Here is a 20,647-nt window from a genome sequence, read left to right on the forward strand (position 1 = left end):
CTCCTCCGCTGGACGATAAATGAATGCACAGCATCTTTTTTAAAAAAAGAAGCTGCGAGATCCAGGATAATAGCAGTTACCAAGACAGGAAAAATATGTAAACTAGAGGAATCTGTGTATGTGTAAGTGATTGAAGCTTGCATATTAAGCTTGCATATTAAGACACAAGTTTGACTGTTGTTTTTTTGCTGTGGGACTTGCTTCTCAGTAAGCAAGATTAGAATTGTTGCCTGATGCCCTGAGTGTGTACTTAAAGCTGCAATCCTAAACACACTTACTAGAGGGAAAGTCCTATTGAATTAAATGAGGCTTATACATGAGCAAACTTGCTTTGGATTGCATTTGGATTGGATCAATGGGTTTTTAGTTAGCCTGTCTCCTGCTCCCAGCCTCCTAGCCTAAGACTTACACTTGGAAGGGCCAGGGAGGATCTTACTGAAGCTGGTGAGATTTCTTAAATCTATGAAGTTTAGACAGACTGTAAGTAACGTAATAAGTGAAGTGTCATACAGAGAAATCTGTTTAATTATGGCTACTATCCCAGATGGTGTATCTCTAAATTTGTTTTACTCAAGAAAGTTGAACTCTGCTGTCTCATTTAGAAACTAGGAAAGCTACTATGTGCAGTGTTGTTTAAAAAATTTACCACCCTCATGTAAAATTCAGCTGAGCTGTCTGGCTTAAGCTAATTTGGTCTCACTGAATCAAATATAAGTGGGCTACAGATACATTTTTTTAAAGGATTTCTATTTCACACCATTATGTAATGTTTGCTGCGGCATACTTAAGAAGTCGGAGCATTCCTTTCTTGTTTTGTTTTTTTGTTCTAGGTTTCTGTTTTCGGAATTTGAAAATGTCTTCTTACACATGTCCCCCAATAATGTCTTCAGATCGTACTTGATTTGTGTATTGAATGTCTCTGAAAGGCTGGAAAGTGAATTTTCAGGTAATGTATATGTTGATAGTGGCATACAATTTACAGTGGTACCTCGGGTTACACACACTTCAGGTTACAGACTCGACTAACCCAGAAATAGTGCTTCGGGTTAAGAACTTTGCTTCAGGATGAGAACAGAAATTGTGCTCCGGCGGCGCGGCAGCAGCAGGAGGCCCCATTAGCTAAAGTGGTGCTTCAGGTTAAGAACAGTTCCAGGTTAAGAACGGACCTCCGGAACGAATTAAGTACTTAACCTGAGGTACCACTGTACTCGTTTTTGAAACTTCCCTTTATGGATGGCTGAACACTTTTATGTATGAATGTGCCATGGCTGGCTGTGAACACACCATACATTCAAAGCTGATTATCCTCTGTTAGGATTCTGGAAACTGTAGTTTACCCCCATAGAACTAGAATTCCCAGTACCTTTAATAAGCTACAGTTCCCAGGATTCTTTGGGGGGGGGGGAAGGAATGTGCTTTAAATGTATGGTGTGTAAGCAGCTGTGGACTAGCTGTTATCCATAAGATGAACTCAATATATGTTCATTCATGTATGCATTTATGTATATGTTCAGAGAGGGAGGGAGGGGAGTGATATGATTTCCATTTTTGTTTTTACCAAGAATTGCTGCAAAAGCCGCAGTCTTGATTTTGGGGGTGTCTGCTCAATATCCTCCTCCCCTACCTGCATTTCTACATGCAGAGAAATGGTGGTGGTGAAGAAGATAATAGTTGCACCTTCATAGTCATCTTGGTAGCCTCTAGGGCAAAAAAAGGACTAAGAATGCTTGAAATGAATAGACAAACAAGTAATTGTTTGGTTTTTCTGTACAGGAAATGCTGCCCTTCCTCCAGGCATAGCCCAGCTGAAAAGGGTTATTCTCACTCCCCGTGATACCGACAAGAAGGATTTATCAGTTCCAGAGATCCTGATGCTAAGAGTAAGTAGGCTTATGGTGTTGGCTGGTACAGTATGATTGTGTGTGCTTGTAAGAACTATTATTAAGGCCTAGGTCCGCTCAACGTGCAAGTGTATTAAAAACCAGAAGACTACATTCCCTAGAGAAAAGCAGCTTTGGGAGGGGAAACCTAGCACAGAAATGGAGCAGGAAGGCATCTCACCGTTTCCTCAACTGCTGCTTCTCTTTTCCAAATCTCTCTTTCCCCCATTGCAAACATACATATAAAATACAAATGGAGAAACTTTTCCAGCCCCCATTGAGGACCCCCTGTCCGAGGCAAAAGGGGATGGAGCAGCAAATGTAAATTTTACCTTTGTTTCTACACCCTCACACAGCCCTCGTTATCCTCCTTCCAGTCAAGCAGAAGGCATTATTATCTGGGTTCAAGGACAGATTCTGGCAAGGCAGCACAACAAAAACAAAGACCACTCAAGGAGGGTGCAAAGCAGGGCTTATGAGCCATGTTGTCTGTGGAGTGGAGGTGTAGTTGGTGAAGGGGCGTGGCATGAGGACAGTTCTGGGGGCTCAGTAGAGAGCCTGGAGGAGTACATTTGACTCCCTCCCCGGGTCTGAGGTCCCCTACTCTTAAAGCCGAACTTGGGAAGGTGGGAAGTGGTTTTGGCAGTGGCGGTTTAGAGCAACAAAGCGGCAGGTGGATAAGGGTTCATCGCCTCTCCCTTGGCTTCTCTGCTCCAGATTCCCATTCCAAAACTAGGGGAAAGCACCTATTGGGCTTCTGTCACATCCACTCACAAATGCATATAACTTCCACTGCCATCGTCACCTCACCAGTGAAACATTGTTTCTTCTCCAAGTTGGCCGGATTTTCCTCATTGGTTTTTGTTTTTAAATCACTCATTTCTGAATAATTTTTCTCTCTTGATTGTATTTGAAGCTAACTCACCTCCAAAACTTGACATCCCTCCTTTGTGACCACGAGAGCATCCGGTCATTGCAGCAAACCTGCCAACTCCCTGGGGTTGGCTTTGCAGAGTTGTGTGATCAAAGTGAGTTCCACAAGAAGCTTCTTCGTGGTGTAGAACTAAGTGATCAGATTGTGACCAGTTTTATGAACCATAGCAGGGTGTCTAGAGAATTTCGAGACATAATCATAGGGGATCCCGAGAAACTCCAGCAGCAAATAAACAGGTAAGGCCTTCTTCAAGGTAATTTGTAGCAGAATATTAGCAGTGTATATTGCAGTGTATTATCTGTATGAGTGTATATTAGTTTGAAGTAACAAAGTATTTGGTGGTTTTTTTAAGGTTACAAGAAAATGTGCCACAACTTAAATATATCCGTGATATCCCACAGTATATGGCATCTTTGGACTCTATAATGAACATCACTCAGAATACAATACACTCCAGGAAGCAAGGTAAGTTTTACATTCACTTTTTGTTTCTTAGATTGAATTGCTTATTAAATTTAGTTGTCAGTATGGATCAAATCATTTTCATTGTGAAATTGTGGACAAGGCTTGGAATTTATACATATTTGTATAAAACTTAATTATATTCAACAAAGGCACAGTGACTAGTTACAAAAGCTGTAATTGGTGATAATATGACCTTTCTATCTGTGCTATGCTGACTTATTGTCTTTAGTGGGATAAGAAGCTTGGTCTCTGTTCAGTCCTGAACAAACAGAACCAAACTTACTCATAAATTTCCTCCTGGAGTCTGGCTTCTGGGATGATGGTGACATTCAGATCAGCAACAGAGCATCCCGGAGAATTAAATGCTCCCCCACTAGTTTCTGAAAGGTGCAGATTTTATATCAAATTTGTGTCCATTTAGTCTCTGTTTGACCTTTGTAGACAACAGAAGGGCATTCGTGGCAAGTGATGGATATATTATCGTGTTGGAGGATGGATAGGTGAATGAGCCCCTGATGACACAGCTAATTTTATTCATTTCTGTAATAGTGTTGCCTGAGTGGCTATCCTATACTATTATGGACTAATAACATCAGCCATACCTTTAGGGTCTCATTTACTTGCTCGTTCTAATAATATAAGCCACACCATCCAGGGGCGAAATGAAGTAAGGAAGGAAAATATAGCATTAGTGATTAACTTATTGCTATCAGCTAGGACTGAAATAGCGTTTAAATAGAAAAGTGGTGTTTCATCTAGTGAGGATTGGTAAAGAAGCAAATGGAATACATTGCTGATGGTAAAATAAACTCATTTGATATGATTCAGAGAAGGAAGTGAAATTAGAAACACATTTATGGGCAATTGGGGTTTATTGTTAGGCTTTTGAAATAGAAGATTTGGACAAAATGTAGCAGGTGAGATTACTGTATTGATTTTTATCAGGGGCTATGCTTTATTAAGACAGTGTTATTTTAGGTTTATTATTTCAATATGTATGGGAAATGTTTAAATACATAAAAGAGAAAAGAGGAGCTATTTGAATACTGAATGGCCTTGAAATGATACGGCCTCAGATCTCTCTGGGCACAGGAATGCAAAATAGTAGAAAATGGGAACTATACCTTTGCATTTAAATGTACCACATGGTGGCGCTCTTGAGGCGTTTTCCCCCACATCTCCCTGAAGCTACTTTCAGTGCTCTGCATAAGCAATGTTTCCTGAAAACTGAAATATTTCATTTCGTTTTGTTTTCTGATGTTTTAAAGACATGCTAATAGACCTTTTCAGAAACGTTGACCTCCTCAAAAATGATCTCAGAATTGTGGTAGGAATGTCGACAGAAAGTATCAATGCTTTGATGGAAATGCCTCTTCCAGAAAACAGAACACAGGCAAGTTTATTATGAATGATGCTGTCTGCTTAGCTGGCTTCAGTGGTAACACTTGCGTGCAGCTCGTGTGTACTTATGCATTATGGGATGTGGTTACATGATCCACATCAGCCAGTAGCTCATGTTTCTTACTGATCTGTCCATTCATAATGTATATTCCGTCATAATTATTTGTCAACAGTTTAGATTATAGTGTATCTTCTTACAGATTCTGGGTGGACTTAATAGTGTGACAGCCTCTCCAGTGGGAGAAAATATGATGCTGAGACATAGATAAAAAGTTCTTCAGATGCTAGCTGCTACTAATTTAGAGGTGGTTGCTGAGGGGAAGATTTGTTAAGAGCACGACAGAACATGTGCGTTATTCACAACTGCCAGTAGAAAGCAACGTGGCCCCCTCCTGTTTCTCCATATAACCTAAGTTAATAAAAGCCTATCCTATCCTTTAGGAGTTTGGGCAACAAAAACCGCTTGTGGCGTATATACAACTGCTCTCTTTTGCCTCTGTTAATCAGGTTGGGCAGCTTTTTGAGTGGTAAAAAATGTGTAAACCTGTTTGACACTGCGGCAAAATAAATATGTAAGTACACCCCAGGAAACAAAACCTCTCCCAAAACACTTTCAAGTCAAAAACTAATATTTGTCCAGCCCTGAGCATTGCTGGACAGAGAGTTGTGATGGATTCAGTCACATAGGTTAGAGTCATAGAATCCTACAACTGTAAAGGACCCCGGGGTCATCTAGTCCAACCCCCTGCAATGCAGGAATCAATGTAGGAGTCCTTCAGCAACACGTTCGTGGGCTTAAGATGCAAAACAAGTCATGAATATTAATAGTCCAAAGATCCTGAATCTTTTAACTTGTGTTCTTGCATTCAAGAGGTTAAGGAAACTCCCAATTTGTTGTGTGAAGAATTCTATGTTGCTCCATTCTCTACTCTGCTAGATGGCGCTGGTGAGGGCTGAAAAAGAGAGATGCTTAATTCATCCTCATTAGAGAGAGCTCACTATTTACAAACTTGCTTTTCCTCTGTGCCAATACAGCTGATTTTCTGGATACTCGAGCTGGAGTCCTGTGATACTAATGCAGCTGGTGCTGAGCTGGGAGTCGTAGCAAAGCAATTCTGCAACCTGCCACTCACAGAAAGGGCCCACAAGTCTTACGTTTTAGGGATCACACTACTGCATTACCTGGATGTCTACAGTTTCATATACAAGGTTTGTGTTGCGTTTGAATCTTAAAAATATCTCCCTAAATTTTCCAGGCTTGTTTGTATCAGTCCAAGTCTTCTGCTTTTTTTTGTTGCTTGGAAGGAAGTTCAGGAATTCAAGCAACCTGGTTTGTGTGCCCATGTGCAGCAATGGTGTCATGTCTGTGAGCAATGGATACTCATAAAACGATGTAGGCTTTAAATGGCCATAGCCTTTGTTTGCATAAGGTAAAGGTAAAGGGACCCCTGGCAATTAAGTCCAGCCACAAATGTCTCTGGGGTTGCGGTGCTCATCTCACTTTACAGGCCGAGGGAGCCGGCATTTGTCCACTTCCACAGACAGTTTTCCTGGGTCATGGTGTGCTGCTGACAGCTGACTCCAAGTTTAATTCCCTCTCATTAATGATTGTTTCAGGAATGACGTGAGCCTGGGCTCTCCTACCATTATAAAAATAATCATGGTTGTAGCTGTGATGAGGTTCAGGACAAGCTTTTTCTGAGCCTAGTTCACCTACCAGTGAAAATATCTAGCAGTGCAAAGGGTAAAGGAAGACAAATACAACCAAGCCATTGTCCCATCTTCCTTCTGCATTCAGTTCTTTACGGGGTCCCACCTGTGCACAATAACCTCAAACAATACCCTAAAGGAACCTATCTTCTAATTTTGCATTGCTCAAAGCTTTCATATTGCTATTACGAATACTAATCTGTTGCTGTGCTCCCATGTCGTATATTGTCACAGTCCACCCCAATCTCTGAGCGGTGCGAGGTTCCAGGCACTTAGCCAGGTTTCGGGTTCCCTTTTGAAAAAGAGGCACAGTGGAGATTGTGGTGTCTTTAGGATATATAGTTTCTTTACAGATATATACAACCTGAGCCTAGAATGGAGGGCTTCACAGCCTTAGCACCCCAAAAGGGGCTTGTTCCTCCCATAGTCGCAGCCTTGGATTCAAGCAGAAATCAGCCATGGCTTTGTTGCAGCTTTGTCCTCTAGGTCACATCATAGCAAATTCTGCCCTCAAAATTCCACCCGCAAAGAAAAGGTGGAGGAGCTCCACCCATTTGCTATCTAACAAAGAATCCTCTTTCCTTTTGTTCTCTTAATGGCCCATCACCCAGGCTGGCCTGACTATTCCAGCAATTGAATCCAGGTACAGTGGTGCCCCGCAAGACAAATGCCTCGCAAGACGGAAAACCCGCTAGATGAAAGGGTTTTCCGTTTTGGAGGTGCTTCGCAAAACGAATTTCCTATGGGCTTGCTTTGCAAGACGAAAATGTCTTGCGAGTTCCTGCGGGTTTTTTTTCCTCCCCCCCCCTTTTTCTAAGCCGCTAAGCCGCTTATCTGCTTATCCGCTAAGTCAATAAGCCGCTAAAAGCCGCTAAGCCGCTAATAGCGCTAATCCGCTAATAGGGTTGCTTCGCAAGACGAAAAAACCGCTAGACGAAGAGACTCGCGGAACGGATTAATTTCGTCTTGCGAGGCACCACTGTATTAGAAGGGTCTCCATACTTCCTCCCACCCCAGCCCCTTGCAAACTGATCTCGCACTAATAACAATATATTTTAAAATGTAGCCCATTGAAGAATATTTTTTTAACAGATGATTTTGTAGAATTTAATAAAGCAATGATTAACCTGAGTCCAACTCCAAATTGCATGGAAGCACTCAAGAGTTCTTACCTACTTGAAAACGTAATTGCTAAACTATGTTTAGCAATTGTATAATATTCCCTCTTCCCCTCTTCCTTGGCCCAATAAACCACTCTTTCCTTTGCTCCCTGCTTCCCTAGTCAGACCTGCGAAATCTCAGGCCTATCAAAAATTCCATATCCATTTTGTTCCACATGTATATTGACTGCACTCCAAAAGGGACATTTTTATATGCCAATAAGAGCTCCGAACTAGAAGCCAAAGCCAGTTTTTCTCTATCATTGCAATAATGTGATGAGAGGTTACCAGGTTGCCCAAGACTCACATCCTGGGATCTAATGGCAGGTGAGGAGAGAGGTCTTAGTTTTGCCTGGTGGGGACAGAGGATGGCACCTTGCTGTGCTGGTAACCACAAGATGTACATAGGGTGCAGGGCTACGCCAATGCAAGCACCCACAGTTTCTTTTTCAAGTTATACCAGTGGTTTATTTTGGAGTAGCAAAGAGACAGCATTTAGGATGACAGGGAGAAGATCAGGTTTCTGGCAAGAGGCTCCTGTTATTTTGACTCTCCCCCTATTGTGTATGCTATTATATTCTGCAGGAAAGTGCAAATGGTCGTCTTGCAAGACTTAAATGGCCTTGAAATTATTAATAGGAACAATAAGTCGCAGTTGGGGTAGGTTAAAATCCACAGCAGTCTACAGCAAATGTGGCTTTGAAAAATGTATTTCGCTGTCCAAAGCTCTTAGCGTGCAGCCACTTTCCCCTTCTCTCTGGTTTTACAAAAACACATTTAAACGATACATCTTCAAAATTGCACTGCCTCGCTTAAACCTAAAGAAAAAATCTGATTTTTAAAAAACTTCTTTTCAGCTGGGATAATAAAAAAGGCCACTCCCTGTCTTTTGTCTTAAGTTGCCTAAAAGCCATTCTAGGCAAAATCTAAATGATAAAACAGCCATGTTCAGTCATTTGCCTGAACTTGCAGTAAGTGGAAGCAGGGGGCAGGCTCCCACGCCCCACTTCCCATGTCCCCAGATGTGCAGGCTGCTCTTCAGATCTTTCTGTTAAGCGCTGAAGAGGGTTTTGAAGAGTATTTGATGGAACCTGTTTGATTGTCTTATCAGGGTTTCTCATTGCAGGAAATTTTCTATGCATGTTCAGTTTAACATGCTTAACCAGTCCTCTAGATGCTTTTACTGTAATCCCACAAAGATCTGAAGAGCAGGCTTGCCTTATTGCCCCCTCCCCCCATCCCATGACTAACAAAAAAAAATAAAGTGATTTTCAAATGCAGCAGAACAAATTGCATGCTGTATCTGGACTTTGGTGTCTTCTTCCTCATCTTCTCCTTGCCAGTGTTGATAATCTATTCGGTGGTCCATGCATGGTGAAAAGGTACCAAGTAGGGCTGGTGTGGGTTTCCTCAAGAATGTAGCACTGTAGGAACTGTGTTTTACTTGCAGGTCTATGTTGTTCAATCAATATGCTTTATCCATAAAGAATGAAAAGATGTTTGGGGCAGGATCTTGGCAAATCATGCCTGTTTTGAATACTTTCCTTCGTACTGAATTATACAAGTTCAACACTGAGCCAGTGTTGATTATTTTACAGACCTAGGAAATGCTAACATATTTGGGGTGGATCCACACACAGGAAAAAATAAGTCAGAAATTAAACAGTTATAACAAAAGAAAAAAACGCTATGTAAATATCACATGGAAAATTTATTTGTTCTTTGGCGCCATCAGGTGTTGCATGTTTATAATGCATTCAAAGCATATATTTTTACTAATGAATACAACTGCAATTCAGCCAAAGTTAAGCAGTTTTAAGTCCTATTTATTTCAGCAGGAGAGGTTTAAAAGCATGTGCTCAATGCTCCCATTGGGATCATTAGGATCTAGAAGTTCTCTGTTTTGATTTTGTACCTCACATGCTTAGTTTTGGTTATGATGTTCCTTTCTCTTTGCTATTCTAGGTGCTTTTCCCAATGGAACTTCAAACTTCTTTAGATAAAGTGCTGGCTCTTCTCAAGGATTTGGATCACATCAAGGAACAGGTTGCATCAGATGTCCATCCGCTCCTAGATGCAATTCATTCACTTAAAAAACTACGTCAGTCAAGAAATGTACCACTGTCCAAGGTTGGTTTTCTTTTTCAATAGGCAAAAGACAAAAATTCCTTCTAAATAATAAATACTGTTGTGAAAACTAGTTACTGGTAGAGTTTCCAGGAATGTTAGCAAACATAACTAAAGATCAATAAAACATATGTGTATAAATACCAAATCATATGTTTTCCAGAAAGGGAAACCATGTTAGTTTGCTGCAGCCAAAACAATAGCCTTGTGGCACCTTAAAGACAAACGGATTTATTACAGCGTAAGGTTTGATTTCTGCTACAGCATACTTCTTTAGATGCATAACAGTGTTTTACCCTGAATACATTTTATGCATCTGATGCAGTTACTGTAGTCCACAAAAGCTTATGCCATAATAAATTTACTGGTCACAAGGTGCCACAAAACTCTTTTTGTTGTTTTATGGTCTATTTGGGGGGAAGAATTCCAGGTAGGACAGTAGGAGCCATAATGAAGGTGGACAGTTGTATATCAGGTCTTTCTGGACTGTATTTAGCACTAAAGTATGTGCAAGATTTTACTGTTGTTGTTATTTTATTCATTATATTGATTTGTTTAGGTAGTTATTTAAAATAGATTTACCCCACCTGGCAATAATATTTTTTTGGGAACTGGCTTTAACATTAATCAAATAAAAATACATAAGCATTTATGTATTTAAATACATAACCATTCTGCCACCAGAATGTGGCAGCTAGACTGGTGACTGGGAGCGGCTGCCGAGACCATATAACACTGGTCTTGAAAGACCTACATTGGCTGCCAGTATGTTTCCGAGAACAGTTCAAAGTGTTGGTGCTGACCTTTAAAGCCCTAAACGGCCTTGGCCCAGTAGACCTGAAGGAGCATCTGCACCCCCATCATTCAGCCCAGACACTGAAGTCCAGCGCTGAGGGCCTTCTGGTGGGTCCCTCACTGCAAGAAGTGATGTTACAGAGAACCAGACAGAGGGCCTTCTCGGTAGTGGTACCCGCCCTGTGGAACGCCCTCCCACCAGATGTCAAGGAAATAGACAACTACCCGACTTTTAGAAGACATCTGAAAGCAGTACTGATATCCATCTTGTTGTGACTAGGAGGGGGGCTTTTCTGTTGTGACCCCATCTCCTCTGTGAGATAGAGCATCTCCTCTGTGAGATAGAGCAGGTGCCAACTGTGCTTTGCTTTCAGGGCTGATCAAAACTTAGCTATTCTGCCAGGCTTTCACTGGCTATTTCCACCAACTTAACATGGTTTCCACTGATTTGCACTATATTTTAATGAATTCTAAATGATGTTTTATTGTGAGCCACCTTGAGATTTTTCTTAATGAAAAGTGGTATAGAAAGAAGAAATTTCTTTTTCTATAAAATTCTGAGATTTTTCTTTTTCCTGCCCATCCCCAAAGGAAGGCCATTTTAAAAAACTGTGACTGCCATTTCACTCTCACAATGTCCCGGAATGATGTCATGTCCAGGGCACTGTGGTAGATACAGAATGGTGGACAGCTGCCATCACAGCAGCTGCCTGCTTCCTGCAACAAATTACAACTACTGTAGGAAAAAAGAAAGAGATGCAGTCCCAATTTCTCTTGTCCACTCACTCCTTGTGCCCTGGTGGGGTAGCGGGACATGGGTACCACTTTGTGGTTCATCTCAGGTGCCAAAAAGTCTTGGGCTGGCTCTGCGTGACACCCAGACACAACACTAACCATCCTAGTCCCATTTTGGCTGCCAATGTTATATGTTGCCACATAAATGTTATGCCATATATAAATTTGAATGCTACCATTATCTCATTTGCCAAAATTTATTCTGTCCATCAACATGCCTTCTGTTTGCTTCCACAGGCATTGTCTCAGGCGAGCAACTTAACAATGAACAGAGGGACATTTAAAATCATTTCGAAAGCTCTCTGCAATGAGGAAATCACTCCTTTGTTCTTTGAGTCTCTGCTTCCAGATTTTGAAGAGCAGAATGTTCACTATTCTTCTGTACAAGATGAGCAAATGCAACATATTATGAATAAATATGGCATCCCACAGAACACCAGTGAGTTGTTAATACTATTGGTATCTGAAGCCTCTTGTAAAACCTGCTGGGTACAACCCAACAAAAATTGTTGGGTGGGAGCAAGTTGTAACAAGTCTTAATTGGGAATTAAGATTTCAGCTCATTGCTTTCAGGAGAACATAAGCACAATTAGGAATGTGCAAAACTGCATTTGTTTATTTCTTCAGAATTGTCCAATATGTTTTTTAAAAGTCCACAAATAGCCTCCTTATCAAAATCCCATGAACCTCTGCAAGATCATGGTCATGTTTATGTTCGTATTTATGCCATTTACATTTCTTGATATGAGGAAACAGGCAAATAAAGATGTCCTAAATATTTTAGACATTTCCCCTTTCGCTCTTTCAACCACTGATCAACCTTATTCCCTTATAAATTAGTTAGAGGTCAATGAAATCTAAACACACACACAATCATAATCCAATAAGATACTCTCTGTGAACACTATTGAAGTTGCATAGGAACTGGTCCAAGAATAGCTTTCTTTTGTCCTCCCATCTGTCTCACCAGGTAGAATAGAAATCTGCTTTCAAAACCTTAAAGATCTGCTTTCATTCTAACTTCATGGCTTATTAGTAAGGGTAATTAAAAGTCATATTTCTAGAGTTAGAAAAGCACTTATATGAGCAGGATTCTGTGCTTTTATATCAACTGAGTAGGAGGATGATCATAAGAGGGGAGGGCAGAGTGGCCAAGGGTGTATTTTGCATAAGGACCAGATTCAATCCAGTTATAAAGGATTTCAGGGGGCAGGAAAGACCTAATCTTGAGACCTGGTGCCAGTCAGACCATTGGTCCAATGACAATACGAGTCAGAATGGACTCAGTATGACAGCACCATATGTTCATAAGGGAGCTCCGGTCTCAATGAGATCAAATTCTGCAATACATGTTTGTATGTAGTTATGGTGACCTATTTCAAAAATGGGAAAACTGACTTTGCTGCTGGAATTGCTGAGCTTTCAGCAGACACTTTACAAAGAAATGCAAGGTTTGCATTTTCTTGGTGCAAGAAAAGTTTCTGTCTGAAAAGTGAAGCAATGCAGACAGCAGTTGAAGTGGCTTTAATACATTGCCAAATCTAAAGTCCCCAATGAGTTTGGCTTTAGTATTCAGAAAGGTCACTGCTTTTATTTTGAGGAGTTGTTTTTCCATCTGTACTGGCACTCGCTCCTCTGAGCTCCAAAAGCTCCATTTAACCTTAAACAGAAGAGGTTTTTGCTAGAACAATAAGAACCTTGTTAGCTGAGTTCAGCTATGGGAGATCTTTGGGGAGGATTAGCTTTGTCAAAAGGCATCACATCAGGATGTGAAGACAGGGCTTTCAAGGGATTCTTCAAGCATCTGCTCTCATCTGGCAAGCATCAATATCTGCATCCAGACTGTGCATCTGTGTTATATGTGTTAATTCTCACACCGACTCTCTCTTTTTCTAGCATCATTCTGCACATCAATCTTTTTGGACTTGGTGAAAACACCTACAGGGGCTTTAATTTGGACTTTCTTAAAGCCCATGCTGTTTGGGAGGATTCTGTATACACCAGACACCCCTGAAACAAGAGCAATCATGGAGAAGGTAACACCACGCTCAATAAAATCAATAGTTCTTGGTGATTAGAAAACACTTGGTACTTGCAGTAGATACCAATTAGGAGATTGCTTCTCCAGTGACTTGGGAACATATGGAATTCCTAATGTTAATTTGCCTTCAGAATATGTGACTTAGTTGGGAAGAAGTTTTGTAAAAATAGCTAGAAATTACTATTAACCAGTGTGAGACTGGGGAGCAAACCAAGGCATAAAAGCACTGTAATTCACTTGATTGACTAGATATGCATTTTTCTTTGCCTATATATTTTTTGTTCTCTCACCTAAATTCTCTTAGTCTAATGCAACATTGAAACTGATGGCTGAATTAACACAAAAATCCCAGGAGTGGCTGGACAATTCACCATTGCTGATGAGCTCATTGAATATGTTAAAGGAAACTATTCCAATAGCAAAGGTATGAAACGTTTACTCCCTATCTCCTTAACTGATCGAGTGTTGATTTTGTCTTGTTATGGTTTTTGTGCTAGTTGATTTGTACGTCTGGATTAATAATTATGCTTAACATCTCATAGCATAGGATTCCAGCAAAGTTGACCTTACCTCGGTGCTCCCTGATTCATAAAATAAGGTCCCCTCTGCTGCTGCTTACTCTAAAATGTGTGTGGAAGATGAGAAGTGTTTCCTTCTCTCATAGAAAGGGGAGCATTGCCTACATGCCCAGGCCTGAAAAACTTTCATGCGCCAGACTTCTGTCCATGATGAATGATGCATCAGCCTTGCTGTCAGCATTGCAACCATTTTCACATGTATCATGAATGGAGAAAGGGCCTTGCAGCAAGTGAATGAGTGGGTGTGTGAAAGGTTTTAATCAGAAGCAAGAAACCAGAGACGACATAATGATTTCACATTATGAAATGGAGTCTCCATCTCCTGTCATCTGGCTATCTAAAGTTGTCTCCCCCAAACTCAGGCTTTATGGGCCAACCACTGCTAATTTCTCAACAAAATGCCAAAGGTATTTTGGCTCAGCTATAGTTGCATACTTCCTATTAACTGTCTCCTCTCACATGTACCTTCTTGCAATTTGGGGGTAGGGAGCGCTTGCTCTCTCTCTCTCTCTGCTTGGGGGCGGGAGTTGGTGGAGCTTTCTCCAGTGGTGCTGAGGCTGCGGTACTTTTGACCATCTGGCCCATCACATGGGTTTTTCTAATGAGGAAGGTAGACATAGCTTTTGGGCCTTTTGCAAGGGAAGGTTAACTGATCAAACGGCTGACAGAGCTAGTTCCCTGTCTAATTTTTAAGTGCAAATTCACCTGTCTGTATCTTTATGGTATTTTAATTAAGCTGCTTAGTTTTTTAAAAAAGTTATATCATTGTTACAATGTGTTTTGAGGTCTTGTATGCCCCCTTGGAGCAACTTTGTTTTATGGGAAAGTATGCGGTCTGAAAAGTTTAAAATACTTTTTTTCATGATTAAATTAATATCTTTGAGCCTTTCCCTAAATTGTAGAGATACCTGTGTGCTGACAGGCTGGTACCTGCTCTATTATCTAAGAAAACCTGTTTGAGTCAGGAGGATCAAAATGGCTCTGTAGCATAATGAGTTGAAATATTTGAATTCAAGCTACAAAATTCAGACCTTCTTCATAAATCAGTGCTAAAACTCCCCTCTGGCACTGAGTCCTATGGCAACAATCATTTTCTTTTTACTATGAAGTTGCAGCTGTCTTCTGTCAAATGATGTCTTTATTAACTCATGGTAGCATGTGAAATTCAAGACAATGTATCTGACAGAGCTAGCTATAACACAGGAACTTATTAACTCATGTAAGCAGTCAAATTCAGTATAACACAGTCAGTATAGCAAGGCTTGAGGGAAACCTTAGGGGTATTTTATTTTTTGTAACATGGAAATAAAATCTGGATGCTAGAAAAAATCATGCATCTCATGATGTCTTAATGGTGGCTTGTTTTTCTCTCAAGTAAGCCCATTTGAAAGCTTCATATGAAACATGCATATCAAGGCTATAAATAGGGATAAACAAAATTAGTAGCGCTCATAAAGTGCTATAAAGTGAGCTGGTTTTGTTCTGCTGCCCTTCCGCTTATGCCTGATACAGTACTATCTGCTCCACTGTGTGCTGTGGTTTTGTTTTCAATCTGTCATGATATATGCTGCTGTGCTATATTTACAAATCCATTGTCTCTCCTGCATGTTCCCTTTCAAAGTTTGATAAACAACAAATATCCTTGTGCCACCTTAAAGACAATGTTAGTGAACTGGCTAATGGACCATTACAAAACCATCTGTAAATGCAAACCTAACCATGCCTACTTAGAAGTTAGTCATACTGAATTTAGTGGGGCTTACCTTCTGGTAAGTGAGGTTAAGATTGTAGCCTCTTTCACTGCCTTGATTTCACAACTCAGTATAAACTTGCCATCCTATATTGCTTCCATCACTCAGTTAACAGAGGTAGGCAGTTGAGTTACAAGTCAAGAAAATTTCAAGGGGAAAAAAGTAAAGGAACTTTAATTTAAATTTCCTTTTTTCCAAATTACTTTTATTAATTTTCCAAATTATTACAAATCAAACCAAATTAATTTAATTCAATTTCTTAAAATCAGGTATTCCGCTCCTGTTCCAAACTTATGATCATGATCATCATTTCCTCACATTGCCACATCATTTCTTATTTTGAGTCCAGTTGACATCCTTCACTTGCCGTTAAACCATTCTTCCAGCTGGGCCGCTTTTTTCACCTTACAACCAGCACCTCCGTTACATCTTGTAAATAAGTAATCCATTTCACGTGTGTAGTCCTTCATATACATTGTTGTTCCAGACCTGGTGTGCTGGGAGAGTTAATTACTATTTTCCATTGTTCAGTTCTTTGCAGTGTTTATCTGGATGGTACAAGGTCAAATTTCATTTTTCCCGTTGTTTACCAACTAGCATATGAGCTGCAGCCATAAATAACTCACGGAATGCATATCCAAACTCTGCCATTAAAATTCTGCTCTGGAGTTCTTCCTCGGCACACAGTTTCTCAAATTCAGTCTCTTTGCCAGATCTGTTTAGCAGCATTTCATTCTCTCCCTACTGCATTCCTCCAACAGCAGTTCAGGAATAATTTTAAATAAAGTCCATTCAGCCTCAGTCGAGGGGGGAGGGCTTAGTAAACCCTTGTTAAATTCCTTGTTGACAATAAATCAAAAGCCTCCCCCCTCTTTTCTGAAGTAACAAACAGAATAACATAGCAGTAGCTACACACATCCTTTTCATTATGCGGGGGGGGGGGGCAGGAAAAAATGAGATCATTTGAAAACCATAAGAAAGCACCAAGCACCTTGTCCTCCCCCTTCCTTTCCTGGCTGTTATCAGGATTCTCGAGCTTCAAAGAAAACATTCAGACACCTTCAAAGAGCCAAGCACAGTCCTTTCAGCAGCTGACTGATTGCAGCCCATTAGCATATGTTGGTCCAGGAGCGCCTCTTGATTAATGCCAATTAACCAAACTGTGGAGGAACCAACTACAAATCACGCCGGAGACGGAGGCTCCTCCATGGCAAGGACACACTCCCAGGTGGCACCCGCTCTGCCTTTCAAGTTGGCAGACATGGGCTTGAGCGGCGCAGTGGGATGCAGGGAGTTCCCCAGACTCCACTGGGGAACATTGCCAGGTTTTTTGCCTCAAAAATCCTGACTATCCACTGCCTGAACCTCCCCTTTGCCTGTGGAGGGCAGCGAGGAGCTACTGCTATTGAGTCCGTGATGTAGTCAGAAACCTAACTGAAGTTTACCTTTAAGGGCATTTTTATAGTGGTCAAAAATCCAGATGGTTCTCCCCACTTTGACAAAGAGGCTAGGACTTTAACAGAGGAAGAAATATAAAACCACAGGTAATAAGAGAGATCATTTATTTACATATGAAAAAAACATTTTTGCATTCCATTGACTTCTAAAATTCACAATATGAAGCAGATCAAGGCTGAATCCCTAACTCTATTTACCTGAGAGTAAGCATCACTGAATTAAATGGGATTTACTTCTCAGGTTTGCAGTCTTAGTGCATATGGGCTGCCTTAGGCAACAAACAACACTTCAGAAATAAAAAAAGAAAAGCAACACCTGTGTACATCGGTGACTTTCTTATACCTTGCCTCCATCAGCCCCACTTTCCTGTTAATTCTCTTTCAAAGTAAATAAAGCAGGTAATGGCCCATGAATTAGCCATCTCCCCACAGGGTTCTAAACATTTATTGAGCTTCATGATAAGAGCATTGTGGAACATCAGGTGAAGTGACATGTAAAAAAATTACATTAATTATGTCAAACCTGGATACTGAAGAAAATAAAATAGATGCCAGTGTGAATGTGGGTTGCATTCACTTCAAGGAATTCCATCCCTGAATATTGGGAACAAGAACTTTCCATATCTGCATCTGCCCATAGCAAAACTCTCCGACATCCCTAGCTATTAATAAAACTGCTCTCTTGCAGAAGGATAATTTTTGCCATTACTCTGAGGCCAAATTTGCTTAGTACTCAGACCAAGTTTAGATTTACAGTTAAAAAAAAAGATTAAAAAAAGAGGATTGAGCTGTAGTGTTACATATTTCTTCCACTGTGACTCTTTTCTCCCCTATGGATTACCTCACCCTCCTCTATATTGTTTTGAGTGAAACTAGGAAGACTGATAAGCTCACCTGGAGAACTTTGATTAACAAAAACAGGCCATCATTCAGACAATGTGAGGCACATAAGTTCAGAAGCATTCCTCCCTTCCTTTAAACTGAGTTAGCAACAGTTACATGACATACAGAAACTAGATGCATAGTTTTGGGATGGGCAGATTAATAGGAGCGAAGGGAAGGGCATGCCAGAAATGTAGATATAGGGAGTTTTGGGTTTGACAGTCATCTTTGGATATTGGGGAACAGTTTGCTAAAACCCACTACATGCTCAGCCTTGGTAAATAATTATCATGGCAAAATTGTGCTAATCCTGGTGTGTTCCATGGCTTGGTTCCAGTCCAGCCCTTTTTCTTCTACAAATGGAAAGCTTGAGGTTCAGTTCCTGGGCCTGGCCTACATGACACAAGAAGCCAGCCACTGAAAGAGGAAAAGCTTGTGTCTTCTCTGGGAACTGACCATACCTTCTTCACAGGGGACTCATTTCCTCCTTTTGACAACTGTGGTTCTAATTTTGAAAAGTGGTTGAATATACTTTGTTTAACCAAGCTCTCATTCCATTATTTCGTAGAATGCACTGCATAATCCCTTTGTGCAAGTGTTCATCAAACTCATGGTGAAACTAGATGCTGATGACCTTCTAAACCAAATTGATGAGCTGGGTAAGTTGTTGCACACAGCCATGCATGCTAACAGTACTAGAGATGTTCCTGAATATACACCTTTACTTGTATCACACAAGTGGGTGGTTGCCGCTGATTTCTATAGGAAAACATAAGTGTGTATTACTTGTAGTACCCTGTGGAGACACCTATTTTGTGGGCCGCATACAAGTTGACACAGTACCCACTGAAAGGGACTACATTTTGTGGGGTGGACAGAACACCCCACACTTCCCTGTTGCTTCCCAAACTGCAAAACATCAGGTTCTTGTGTGAACTGGGATTGTTGCTCAGGGGTAACAGAGCCCTGTAACCCACTTTAATCATGCAAATCTAAAGTTCTGGTATGCACTTGAATCTCTTCACTTCCACACAATATTAACTGTCTGGAGACACCCAAAATGGGAAGAACCCTAATGTGTGGTTTTATTTGTGAAGGGATTTGCTTTTTGTATGGAAGAGTATTTGGTCATTCAGCCCTCATCTATAGTCTAAAGTGGTCTAGGCCAGATACAAGTTTACCCCTTTCAGAGAGAACGAGGCAATCATTAGATCTTTTTCAGCTTTATGAATCTGTGAACAGAAACTACTAAAAGTAACTTCTGCTAATTTTTAGGTTTTCTTGTGTCTTCCACAGGAGAATAGATTATGGCAGAGGTGGTTTTAGGTTGGTGCAACTGGTGTGGTCATCCTGGGTGCCATCCTGCAGGGCTTGCCAAAACAATGCTGTAGAATACATTGTGAGAGGCTGGGGGGGGGGGTGGTTTGTCTCGCACAGGGTGCTGCTGAAATTTGAGAGCTCAAAGTCCACCACTGATTATGGTTCTCTTGCTTCATTTCCCCACCCCACCCCCAGATGATATACGTTGGGAACTACAGAATAATGCTGACATCATAAACCAGCTTAGCGTCTTAGCAGGACTTTCAGTAAATATCTCCTCATGTGTGTTGTTTGATCGTATCCGTCCATTCAAGACTGTAGAGGAGCTGGAAATGGTGGCAAAAGATTTCTTTTTGAAGAATGAACTTCTTGCAAGTGAGTATTGTCGTCTGAATTTGGATTTCTTTACTGAAATGAAATAGTTTTCAACCAAAATTCAAGATGAGGTGTTAAAATGTGGATCTTTGGGCTGAGATGATTCATTCTGGTCTGTTACATCGGTGTTTTGAAATACATTACTTGACAAATCAAAGCTGATCCCCAGTTGCATGTGTTCCAGCATCATTCGGGAATAACTTTTAAAACAAACAAGCAGCCTAGGAAGAAAGTGCATAATGCACTGAGTTTATCTGTAAGCAAGGTCTGTTGCGAGAATCAGCAGGGATTGCAGTGGCCAGGTGTGAATCGGATGTATAGCTCACTTCAATTTTTAGTTTATTTCTCTTCCCACCTTTTCCCTCCAGTGGGCACATGGGCAGCAGTGCCATATCAATTCTCAATTCAGCTATCCCCAAATCTGATGATATACCTGTGTTTTTATTGTATACTAACTTAACATCCTTAAGATGCTCTGCTTTGCAAATTGAGAATCATAGCAGTAGACATTATATTAATGCCTGTTCATTTTATTAAAGCATGCTTGAGATCACAAGCAAAATAAAGGGTGTACACAGCTGGAACCGTGAGAAGGCCAGGCAATTGTACTCAGCCTGTTTTTGGCAGATGTACAGACTTCTTTTGAGCATCAAACCCAGGGGAAGCCTCTTCTGCCAATTCACCCACCTTTCCCTAGTCTAGAGCAATTTTTTAAGTTTGCAGTAACTGCTTTTTATTTCTTAGCTATTTATTCTTTGATAATTTTGTAATGTTACAAGTTAAACAAAGCAAAACAGTTGAAGTTGAACACACAAAAGAAGTTTGCATTGTCAATTAAGAACTACAGAATCAATATAGCATCTGATACATTAGTGGCATTTACCAGATAAAAAGAGATAGAATATCAGTATTACATACTGATAAGATCATGCCAGAACAATTTATGTTGTGTTGAATAATGTTGTGTTGAGTATTG

General features: G+C 40.6%; 1 protein-coding gene and 1 long non-coding RNA gene across 2 annotated transcripts in view; one reads left to right on the plus strand and one right to left on the minus strand.

The window, feature by feature from the left end:
- The window catches only part of ABCA12 (ATP binding cassette subfamily A member 12), a 127,766-nt gene that overhangs the window by 44,316 nt on the left and 62,803 nt on the right, over positions 1–20,647 (plus strand). Inside the window, exons 11-22 of the mRNA XM_081849115.1 lie at positions 831–946; positions 1,774–1,880; positions 2,797–3,050; positions 3,167–3,279; positions 4,548–4,672; positions 5,716–5,889; positions 9,516–9,680; positions 11,505–11,706; positions 13,164–13,303; positions 13,613–13,732; positions 18,545–18,635; positions 19,492–19,671. Of these exons, the coding sequence (XP_081705241.1) occupies positions 831–946; positions 1,774–1,880; positions 2,797–3,050; positions 3,167–3,279; positions 4,548–4,672; positions 5,716–5,889; positions 9,516–9,680; positions 11,505–11,706; positions 13,164–13,303; positions 13,613–13,732; positions 18,545–18,635; positions 19,492–19,671 (1,787 nt within the window). The remainder of the gene's footprint in view (positions 1–830; positions 947–1,773; positions 1,881–2,796; positions 3,051–3,166; positions 3,280–4,547; positions 4,673–5,715; positions 5,890–9,515; positions 9,681–11,504; positions 11,707–13,163; positions 13,304–13,612; positions 13,733–18,544; positions 18,636–19,491; positions 19,672–20,647) is intronic.
- The window catches only part of LOC309335518, a 122,559-nt gene that overhangs the window by 5,918 nt on the left and 95,994 nt on the right, over positions 1–20,647 (minus strand). The gene's annotated exons all lie outside the window — the stretch shown is intronic.

The sequence above is a fragment of the Podarcis erhardii genome (assembly GCF_964252035.2).
Source record: "Podarcis erhardii genome assembly, chromosome: 1".
In the NCBI taxonomy this organism is placed as follows: Eukaryota; Metazoa; Chordata; class Lepidosauria; order Squamata; family Lacertidae; genus Podarcis; species Podarcis erhardii.